A 12,338-nucleotide genomic window follows, 5' to 3' on the forward strand; every position below is an offset into this window, starting at 1 on the left:
TATGGCACAACTATAAACCACACAAACCCACAATAATTAACTTTAAAGTAGAAATATTTTGTACTGACATTTCAGTATTAAATATCTGTACTTTCCTTAAAGTTAATTACTGTGATTATCATGTAATTTTTGTTGTTCATGAAACCACCTGGTAGAAGAGGTGTAAGTAGAAACAGTACATCTATGAGATCATAATCAGAATTAGTTTTTGAGTTAGGGATCACCAATTCACTGGATAACATTAAACATTTTTAGATTTGTTGTACCACTCCAATATGTAAAAACTGTAAGACAAGATGGATTTGGTGGATTCTGTAGTTATGAGTTGTACAGGTAGTGGTGAGCCTCCAGTTGATGTTCTGTCAAAAATAACAGATCTGTAAGTGGTGGTTCACATCGTGTTAAGATCATGAGAATGATGATTTTTTTTTTTTAAGAGTGGTTTTTGTTTTTTCATGAAAGTCACTAGTAGTGTGCCACAGGAGGTGTGATTTGGAATCATTGTTGTTTAGCTTGTATATTAGTGATATTGGAATAGGTTTAAATGGAAATTGCAAAGGCCATTTTAGTTGCTAATGATATGCATAATTGAGAAGAACAGTGAGGATTCAAAGAAATGTGGCCTTATGGGAGATTTGAATAGAATAAATAGAGATGAGATCCAGGAGTGGCAGACAGGGACCTGAAGTTTAGGATCACAGTGCACAAGTTGTGGAATCATCAGATTGGATTCTTTCAATGATGCAGCAGACATTGATCTTGTCTATTGATAATGCCTTTTTATACCTTATATGGATTACTGTGCACAGATCTGATCACCTGGTTTTCATGGTATATATTAAACTGTGGAGAAGATTAACTAAGATATTATCTGGTTTTTGAAATGTGAGGTATGAAAACAGATCGAGAGAATTCAATTTGCAAAGCCTCATGAATAGGAAGAGGGATGTGATTGAGATAAGTTGGTAAAGGGTTGCTACTAGGTTAATGTGGAAAAAAATTTTTTTTCATAGAATAAGAGGCAGGGATAGAACAAGAGGCCATCTCTGGAAAATAAGGAGGATGCAAGGAGCAGGTCCTTTGAATGGGGAATTCATTGCCTGAGAATGACATGATAAATGAGTGTGATAGTGTGTACCTCCCGTAAGGAGTCTTCACTCCAGGGTTAGTAGTGTTAAAACGCATGATGTCAGTAACTATTGAAGTACACCTGGTTGTCGACTTACGACCACAAAAAAAATAATAACTTAATGAGTAAATTAATAATAAATCAGGCAGCTGCACGTACGATAACTATCGTATCCCATAGTTATCGTACGTACGCTAACTATCTCTTACATACAGTCAGTCACTTTCAAGCATCTGTTGCGTGTGGTGTATTAATTAAAATTTTACTGAAATACTACCCATAAAATGTCTAGTAAAAGGAAAATGCCTTCATCTACAGATACGCCAGCTAAGAAGTCAAGAAAAACTATTGATTTAGAGTGTAAAATGAAAGTTATCCAGAAGTATGAAGGCGGAAAGAAAGTGAATACGAGAGCACGTGACTTGAAGTTATCACATTCCACGGTATCGACGATACTTAAGGACAAAGAAAGAATTCGGCAAGCTGTGAAAGGTTCTGCACCTATGAAGTCTACAATTTTAACCAAACAACGATAGGGACCCATCCATGAAATGGAGAAATTGTTTATGTGGATGGAAGATTTAATACAGAAAAATTCACCCATAAGCCTTTGCACAGTGCAAGCAAAGGCTAGGTCTGTTTCAGAGTTTAAAATCACGTGCTGGAGACAATTATGCAGAAGATTTTCAGGCTAGTACTGGATGGTATGGTTTAAGCGTTTTAAAAAAAGATTTGCTTTGCATAATGTAGTGTCACAGGAGAAGCAGGAAGTGCAGATGAAGCCCAAAAATTCGTCGATAGTTTTGACTCTTTAATCAAAGAAGAGTATCTACCAGAACAAATATTTAACGTAGATGAAACCGGATTGCAATGGAAATGCATGCCTAATTGTATGTACATACACCAAGAAGCAAAAAGGATGCCAAGATTCGGTTGATTTTGTTGTTTGGTGGGAATGCTGTGGGTTTTAAGCTGAAGCCTTTTCTCATTTATCGTTCAGAAAACCTTCGTGCATTTAAGCCCATCGACAAGCACACACACACTGCCCGTTTACTACCGTTCAAACCCTAAAGCTTGGATGACTCGAGCACTGTTCGAAGACTGGGTCATGAACTGCTTTATTCCCCAGGCTCATGAATATTGTGCGGAGAGAGGTATCCCTTTCAAGATCTTATTGATTATGGACGATGCTCCTGGCCACCCTCCTCATCTGGACGACCTTCAACATGATGTTAGAGTGGTTTTTATGCCACCTAACAACCGCTCTCATTCAACCTATGGATCAGGGTGCTATTTCAGCATTCTAGGCTCACTACCTCAGAATGACATTCGCACAAGCTATCGAAGCGATAGATTCTGATGCTGATTTATCTTTGCAAGACTTTTGGAAGCAGTACAACATTCTTCAGTGTATCAAGAATATTTCGACCGCATGGGAATGTGTAGCAAAGAATTGTATGTCGGAAATTTGGGAAAAGTGTCTAAAATGTTATGTGAATACATTTGAAGGATTTGAAAAAGGAGAGGAACTGAAAGCGATTACAGAAAAAATAGTTAAACTTGCAAAAAATCTTAAATTAGAATGTGAAATAGAAGACGTAGAGGAGTTGCTAGATTGTGAAATAAAAGAACTTTCGGATGAAGAGTTGATTGAATTGGAAACACAGAGAGTGTCAGAAGAAAAAGCGAGAGAGGAAGAAGAGTAGCCAGAAAAGAAATTCACTGCAAATAGTTTATCAGATTCTTTTTCATAACTGAATAAAGCTCTCGTCAGTTTCGAAGCAATGGACCCTACTGTCGAATGATTCACAAAGGTTGAACGTATCATTCAAGATGCTGTGCGTTGTTATCGTGAGAGATATGAAGAAAAAAAAGAAACAAACCGTTCAAACAAAGCTCAGCATGTTCCTCATCAAGAGAACATCTCCTACCTCAACCCAAGAACATGACCCTGATGATCCACAACCCAGCACAAGCAAAGATTAAAAATTGGTTTTGTAAATTTCATTTATTAATTTTTACATTAATTTTAGATTGTATTTTTGTGTTTACAGTACAGTATGTGTAGTATTATTTTTCACATTATGTACAATATACATAATTATAAATTTAAAAGATTATAAAAATAAATTATAAAGATGATAAAAAGATTAGAAAGGTTAAAAAATACTGTTAATAAATATATGGCCGCCATACGACCAGATCGACTCACGACCTGTCAGCCAGAATGGAAGTCGGTCGTAAGTCTACGACCAAGTGTATTTATGAGAATAGCAGAAGAAATGAATTTCATCATAGTTCAATTTCATCTACTAGTGTGAGACCCCACCATCCTGCTTACTGAATGCCTAAAGAAAAGTTTCTAGCTTCTAACATTTAGCCTATCCATACACAAAGCTTAATTAAACTGCTTTGTCTATCTATCGTTTTAGAGATCTTGTGTCACAAAGTTATATGGATTTACTGAGCTTTGGACAGACTGATTAAAATATTTCTTTCATTGGTGGCATGCAGAATACATAGCCTTACCAGAGAATGACTCTGGCATTGGAAAACACAGGATCTTATGCTTCCTATGCAAGGGGACCTAACACTGATTTCAATGCAAAGGAATATAAAACCTTTCGTAGGTAATAAGTTAAAAAAAAAAAAAAAAAACCTGCAAATTATAAATCAATAAGATGGCAAAGCAGTTTATTTAGGCTGTTGTATGCCAAACAAAATGATGTATAACAAAGAAGGTGTGCAAATATAAAATGAGTAAATAAGCAATCATGGAAATATATTATTTGATTGGACAGATAAAAATGCAAGGATGGATAACAAGGTTCTCTAGAAACAGCGAACAAAGTAACATGACAAGAAAGATAGTGTGCTCAGAATAACTAGCAGTTGATGTCAAAGTTTGTGAATGGTATATGTTGGAAGATGTCTACCATTTATGGATGAAACTAAAGTCATGAATTACATTTAAATGACCGAATGAGTAGGAGAGGCTGTTGCTAGAAAGAGAAGTAATGAAGTACCTAAGGGATTTAGAAGAACTAAAAGGTGATGTAATATGAATCAGCAGGTGAGTGAATAGAGACAGTATGTGACAACAGAAATGGGAGATTGGGGCAGACTCAGGAGAGTAGATGTTTGAAGCAGTAGTGAGTGTGTATGGGAATAGTCAATGCAGAATAGGATGGGCTGACATGTAAGGTAACTGAGAAGAAAAATATGGAACAGGTGGTGATAAAATGATCAGACAAGAAAAAGGTATGTGTAGAAACCATAGCCAAGAGATAGTAGATCAGCTACAGACCCACAATGAATTGTCGTGTTTATGAATAAACCAAGAAGTTTTCGGAAATAAGGGGAATGAAATTGCTGTATCGAGTTTATCTTGCCTGAAAGCTATTGGTATAAGTGAAACATGGTGGACGGTATCATGAGAGGAATAGAAATGAAAGGTGCAGTTTGTGATAAGGAAGAGCAAGAGGGAAGATAAGAATAAGGCTGTTAATGATAACAGAGGGCTGAACAAGGGTAGAGATGGTCGATGAAATAGCATTAGTTTAGAAGCAGTATGCTGTTAGGGAAGGTAAATAGAATGGGATTTAATTAGATGTCACTATGGGTCAGGGAACATTGGTAGTGATAAATGCACAAACAAAATGGTTTAACAAACAAATAGGGTAAGTCATTAACAGACAGTTTTAATAATGTCAGTATGAATTAGAATAAAGAAAATGAATGGGTTTAAGGGACAACTATCTTAGGCAGCATATAGTCCATACAAGGTTCGAGAGTCTTAGATCTGATTATATCAGAGGATGTGATTGTGAAATGGGATTCCAAATCACCCTCTAGTAGATGAATGACTATGAAATCATTACCCAAGGTTGTGGTCAACTGTATGAAGGCTTCTGTAAGGAAACACTGTGGATATAAGGACAGCAATTATGAAAAGCTTAGGAGACATCTTGTAGCTACAGGCACAGAATGAGAAGTTAAATAGAAAGGAAATCAATGCTGCTTGGATACTAGTCAGGATGTGCTATAGATTCTTCAGCCTTATGTGGAATTTACATAAAAAATGAACCATTAAGAATGGTTCATTTTTAATGTAGTTCATAATTAATGAACCACCTTGTGCTCTTCAATTGGAAAAAAAACTGGGTTCAATTCTTGTGATGAGAGGAATCTTTATATGGCCTTTTTCAAATGAAGGTGAGATAGCCGATCTCATTTGGAGGTATGAGTAGCAGGATTTTTTCCCTCCTGGAAACTTGGGGTTTTTCATCTTGGATACAGGCAAAGCACATGCAATTTACAGACAAAATACTGTTATTAGTGATATTGGGTGGTTGATGGCAGTAGTGTCATAGAAGGAGAATTAAGTAGTAGTCAAGATGGCGAGATGTATGTAGCAAAGTAGAGTAGAGTGCCCTACCAGGATGAGTCCTTGAATTCCCTGGGGGTGTTACATAACAATAATTGTGGGAGAATAAAGAACTGTCAGACACAGAAATTAAAATAGGAAATGGATATGAAACATCAAAAAATTCTAGTAAAGAAATGGCTATAACTGCACTACATTGGTAAAAGAAAAAGAGGATAATCCAAAGTAACATGAACTGTGGAAAATGAGTTAAAAATAGGGAAATACTGAAGAGTGATAATGGCAATGGATATGTCTATCCTTTTATTCTATAAAAGTATAGACTTTTTGAGACCTACCTGTTCAGATTTATGACAACCTGGATTTTATATAGTTAATTTCTGTAGTGAGGTAATGAAATCAAGTCAAAATTTAGTCTTTTATTTGACTTAACAAAATTTTAACTTACAACTTTCTGAAACATGTTAGCTTTCCACTGTTAATGATTATATATTCATGTACCAAAACACTACGTGATCACCATTTCGAAGAACAAGCTTATCGACACCTATCAAAAAATTAAAATAAATGTGAAGCACATGCTTTATGTATTTTAAATGATAAAATTTTGGATAAAAAACTTAACATTTCAAGAGGTTTCTTTAGTCTAAACAATGACCATAGAAATGGTAAAAGATATGCATGAAAACGGACATAGTAGCTGATTGCCGGCAAAGGTTGGTCGATTGGTAGAGCCTCTGCTACTAATGGCTCAGTTAAGTAAGTTTGAGCACAGTTAGTAGTTGGAAGAGGACCAATCATTCGATGCTGTTGGCACACTCTCCCTCGACGAGTCTTTGGACTCACTGGAAGTGTCAAATAATAATAATAATTAAACTGTATTGTTTTCTGTAAACAAAAATTGGATTTCATTATCTCCAACCTTTGAGGTGTCAAAAACTGTAAATCAAACATCTTATTAGACTAGGCCTTAAGTAGTAGCTAGATCTTTGGAAATGCATGGCCACAAGAAATTTAACACTTTATTAATGCAAATATTTTTATCTGAAATTACCACATTAGTGAACAAGCAGTTAAAGATAGAGCAACAGTGGATTCCCCCCCCCCCCCATTTTCAACAGAGAGGAACCAGAACTACACACTAGAGCAACATCATAACAACAGCTAGTAAGGTATATAAATTTACTTAATGCCATTCAAGTAAGGAAGTCTCCCAAATTTTTTTTTAGCTAAGGAAAATCATTCTAATTTAAGTTAGGGCAGTATAATAGCACTTCAGTACTCTAAACAATTTCTTAAACTTAATGACACCATTGTAACACCAGTCTGATACCAAAGGATATTGTGGTCAATGTTCACTCCATATTGTGTCAGATCAGATGTTTCAGGCTTTTTATGGATGTAAAATTAGTGTTCCTGCAGTCTTTTCAACAGAACTGTTTTCTTAAACATTTTCCAGTCATCTTCTCAATGTTTCTGCATTGCATTTTTTTTTTAGGTGTTTTCATTGGGGCTACTCCAAACTGGCCACCACTTTCCTCTAACCATCTACAACAACCACAGACCGTCAGCTTCAAGGTTATCAAATAAAGCTATCTTCTTTCATTCTATCTACCACTAGTCTTTGCAACAACTTTACCTGTTTTTCCCAATGACCACAACCTCTCACTCTTTAAGAAACAAAAGATTTCTTTCTCTTTGATTGCTTACTCACACACAGCACTATTGTTGTAGATTTTAAACTTCTCATGCAGGGTTGATATTAAAAAAAAAAAGGCACCTACTAATACATAATCTTTTTTTTTCATCATACTAGTCAGTCCTCAACATATAACCACCATCCCATTAACACATTCACTTGTTCCTGTAACCCAACGCAGGGTGTTATTGCTGCCTTCAAGGAATATTATTTAAGAAATACTTTTGCTTGGGCTATTGCTGCTGCTAAGGATGAGAGAACTATCAGACTTTGGAAGGAATATATCTTGCATTGCACAAAGAATGCAGCACAAATTTAGGTGACAGTAGAGTATGAATCATATTTAGAATAAGCTGCTGAAATTAGGTTCATAGATAGGATTTGACAAAGCCTTGGTAAGAAGATTGTGCTGCTAACTAAAAAGCTGATATTGGATGTTGACAATGAAGATTTAGAGCAGTTGGAAACTGCAAAAGACTAGAAGTGAATCCCTGATAAAGCTAGGAAGTTGAGAAAAAAAAGTAGAAAACCAAGACCCCCCCCCAAAAAAAAAAAAAAAAAAAATTGCCGAGTCTTTTGTTTCTCTTGATAAGGCAATTTGGTTCTTTTAGGAAATGGATCCCAACATGAGTATATAAGCTGCAATTGCTTGTTACTGAAATTTGTTCAGAAAAGACAAGCTGTGAGGAATGAGTTTGGTGTAATGTATACAAAGTTTTCAAGAAGCTCATTGCTGCTGTCACATTACAATCCACAAGTTATGCATCTGGTGAACCAACATCAGAATGCTTTGTTAAAGTTTCTGAAGCTGTTGTTGAAGACCTGAACCACCCTGCCTCTTCCGATGAATCTTTCATTTAATAAAACAGCAGCTTTAAAGCATTTTTCTTGCTCCATTGTTTCCAGTTGATTATTTTACTGGTTGCACTGTATATTCATGTTTCCTTGTTTATTGCAGTACAGTGCAATACTTTTATGTTTATATAATTTGCACATTTATTATTTCTCTATTAAAAAAAATAAAATCAGTTAAAAATTACATATTTTAGCATATAAGAATGTTAAAGTTAACATATCCTTATGGTTCATTAGTGATACCCAACTTACCTTTCAATTTACAATGAGAACAGAATCCCACTGTAAGAAGACTTTACATTCAATAGGTAAACATCCAATTGGGAAAATGTCACTCCATTTTAATATAGAAGGATTTAGAATTAGAAGAGTTGGGTCAGTTTTTTTCAAAATCTGTAAAGGAACTAGACAGGAGATAGTCTTATGGAAATTGCATCAAAAAACATTCAGAGCAATTCCATGCAATGCTTGTTGAGGAATACCAATTACAGCTCTCATTATAAAAACCATTCTGGAGGAGTAATGTTGAGTAGGATTTCTTTGATGTTCCAAATGAGATTTGTAGAACTGAGGGATGAAGGTCATCAGAATCCTCATAGGGAGGGATAAGGATGATAATTTAAAGATATATTCGTTGTCCCAAAAAGAAATATCCTTAGATTTAATACTTTGCAAAACCAGCTACCATAGAAAACAAGCTACTTTAATTGCTCAGGTTGTCTACATTCTAAGTCCTTTGAGATTTTTCAACTGTCAGAAATATGGTTATGCTCAAACTGACTGCTACATTCTATATTTTTTTTGCTTAACATGGCAATAAAGATAATGAAACATGAGTGGACTGGCAAAGAATAAAATTAAAGATGCAAAGGAGATCTAAAAGATCAAATTCAAGCCAAACTATCCTGTTTCCTGAAGAACATCTAATGGAAAAACCTTTAGCACTAACTTACCTGAACGGTAAGTTAGTGCTAAAGGTATCACGGGTATCATGTATTGGCAATCACTGCACATGTGCTCAGTCATAGGTCATATGCAATGCGTGGTGTGTATTCTCAAATCATCTACTCAACTCGACCCCCCCCCAAGATTAAATCTTGAGTACTCAGTCCCCTCCAAGATTAAATCCCGAGTGCGCCACTGATTCAGAGGATGTAGTCTGAAGATCTAATTCTAAATGATTGTAAGCAGAGCTCTCATAATACTCAAATAGAAATAAAATGATGATAATTAGAGTAATTTCCACAGTGATACAATCTAATCTAATCCTGATAACTCCTGTTAAGGCCAAACAGGAGTTATCGGGATTAGATTTTTCACTTCAAGAGAGATAGATGAAAAATCATGGGAATATTAACAAGGATCTGTATTTAAGTTTTGCAGATTTGGAAAAGATGTGACAAGGTGCAAGAGAAAAGATTTGTATGAAGTAAATGGAGCATCATACTAAGACACACAAGTTGTAAGTTAGCAGTTATAATACAATAAAATCAGACAATATACTTTCCACTCATAAAGAACATCTGATAAGAGAAAAATTTATTAACACATTCACATCAGGAATGTGTTTTGTGCTGTATTAGTGTAACATAAGGCACAGCCCAGCCCAGCCCAGCCATAAAAGCATTGAAAACAGGAAGATGTTCAGTGCTGTGTCCATTAAAGCCACTCATAAGTATTGGGCTGAGGCAGTTGCAATGTGAGACTATCAAAGGTCAGTCTGTTTTAACTGAGAACCCAGTGGTAAGTAAACAGAACATTTGTAATAAGATATCCCAATGGCAAATGGTAAATAACTTAGCTAATTTTAGGCAACACAGATTTTTTGCGTACCAAAAGACAAATCAGGGCCTGAAACATTACATTACACTAATTCTTGTGCTTTATTGTAAGCGGTGCAGAAGAAGGAAAGCTGGACGCCCATTTATCTAACCTAGTAGATTGCTGGTAATCTTAGATAGTTTTAATGAGATGGATTATTATATTATAATTATATTATACAAGTATTGATTATATTAAATCATAATTTTACTGTAAAAATCAATTATTTTAATGGTAAATAGATTCAGCATGATCTTATAAAAAATCTTGTTTATTCTAGTTTCTTATACTATGCTGGCGTTCATCAGAAATAGTTATCAAAAATAGTAGCAAATGTTTCTGCTACACTAGAATCATTAAAGGGGTAATCAATAAAATAGCTTATTCCCTCTAAGTCAGGAAAATGGATGTGTGCAAGTGGATTGGCCCGAGTAACCCTGGGTTGAGTGGAAGTGATTTTCGAAAAAAGTGCATAACATACTTTACGTTTATAAGTTTCCAAAATCATAAATTAGAAGTTACGTGTTCTTATTTAACTTCATTTAACCATGGTAAAAAAGAGATGACAAATGATTCAAGCATTGTGTGTTGCACAAGTATGATAATGATGCACTGAGATCAAACGAAGATTATGAAAGGCATGCTAGCAAATTTGTGCGAGGAGAAAGGAGTTCATTTCATGAGCATGTGGTATGAATGAGATTGGTGGAGCTGTATAAAAGATAGGCTACTGTGCGATTAAGATATGCGAGACAAGGTGAATCCATTCTAATAATAGGGTTATCAATGCGTTTTGTGGGATGAGTGTTCATTATTGACTACTGTTGCAAATTACCGACCGATCAGCATATCAGGAGTCGTCGTCAAGGTCTTGGAGAAAGTAGTCAAGATAAAAATACAGGAATGGATTGATGAAAATGAGATACTGTATTGGGTATAGCATGGCTTTGTGGAGGGTAGATCATGCCTCAGTAACTTGCTGAATTTTTATGACACAGTGACAGCTGAACTGGATAAGGGTAATGGTTTTACAGTGATACTGCTGGACCTGGCTAAGGCCTTTGACAGGATACCGCATGGAATTCTAATCAGTAAACTGCAACATATGGGAATGGATAAAAGGTTGATGAGGTGGATAGGAGGGTGGCTGATGGAGACGGCCTGTGACTAGTGGTGTGCCGCAGGGTTCTGTTCTTGGACCACTGCTGTTTAATTTGTTCATTAACGATATAGGGAAGGATCTAAGAGGAATGGTTCATTTGTTCGCTGAAGATCAGTGGCGGCCCGCACATAAGCACTGAGACACTGCAGCACCACCAAGGAAAAAATGAAAAAAAATAAAATTTGTTTGTGTTTATAAATAATAACAATGTTTACAACATTATATAAATGCAATACAACATGTTAAAGGTTACAGCTTATGTTTCGACAGTGATTGAATAGTTAATAATTGGAATTGTTCGATTAATGCTTTAGATTACGAAACAAATGCACTGCGATCTAACACCAATAGTTTGCGCTTGTCATTGCATGGTTACGTCATTCCCAACTAACTGCTCAAAATGGCTGTATTTTTAGTATGGTTATGCGCCTTATTTCTGTGAGATAAGGAACGTTTATTATTGGTGTGCATGCATGGTGAACTATTTTTTGTAAATATTATTTTATTTTGTTAAAATAGCATATGATTATTTATTTATTATAGATACAAGGCTGGATTATGATGAGTGTCACTGTTGAAAATATGTAAAGAATTAATTTTTTCAATTATCGTTACACAAAACAAATGCACTGCGATCTAACGCCAATATTCGTTTGCACTTGTCATTGCTATTGATACGAAACTTTTATTATTGGTGTTTGTTCGTGGTGAGGATGAAATATTTTTAATAAAGCACTTTTTAATATGTAAATTTATTTATTAATAAATTCATTACTGATTAGGAAAATTTTTTTTTTGTATATGCAGCATTCCCCCACTTAAAATTTTTACCAGAGCCGCCACTGCTGAGATGCAAAGTTAGGTAGGGCAATAGTGAATGCAGACAATGTCAAAATCTTGCAGGATGATTTGGATAGATTGGAGGTCTGGGCTAAGGAGAATGGATGTCAATTTAATGTGACAAAATGTAAGGTTATGCATTTTGGGGTGAAAAGATCAGCAGCAGTATACCACATTGGTGGAACTGTACTCCAGGAGATTGATGAGGCCGGAGACTTGGGAGTGTTGATGGATAGGGAGATGAAGTTTAAGGGCACATTGCAAATGTGGCTAAATCAGCTCATCAAATCACTTGGTTGTGGAAGAATACTTTGACAAGCAGAGATAAGCAAGTTAATGTTTCTCTGTACCGAGCCCTGATAAGACCTCTCGACTACTGTGCCCAGATTTGGTCACCTAGGTTTCTTCTTAATGGGAAGGTTGAGAGGATCTAGAGGCGAGTGAC

At 35.6% G+C, this 12,338-nt stretch overlaps 1 protein-coding gene across 1 annotated transcript in view; it reads right to left on the reverse strand.

The window, feature by feature from the left end:
• LOC150108876 (uncharacterized protein CG3556-like) overlaps positions 1–12,338 on the reverse strand; it is a 68,537-nt gene that overhangs the window by 6,134 nt on the left and 50,065 nt on the right. Inside the window, exon 8 of the mRNA XM_090404031.1 lies at positions 5,965–6,063. Coding sequence (XP_090260157.1) covers positions 6,002–6,063 — 62 coding nt within the window. The 3' untranslated portion in view covers positions 5,965–6,001. The remainder of the gene's footprint in view (positions 1–5,964; positions 6,064–12,338) is intronic.

Source organism: Typopeltis vanoorti, chromosome 2 (genome assembly GCF_054136105.1).
Source record: "Typopeltis vanoorti isolate ZY-2024b chromosome 2, IOZ_Tvanoo_1.0, whole genome shotgun sequence".
Taxonomy (NCBI): Eukaryota; Metazoa; Arthropoda; class Arachnida; order Uropygi; family Thelyphonidae; genus Typopeltis; species Typopeltis vanoorti.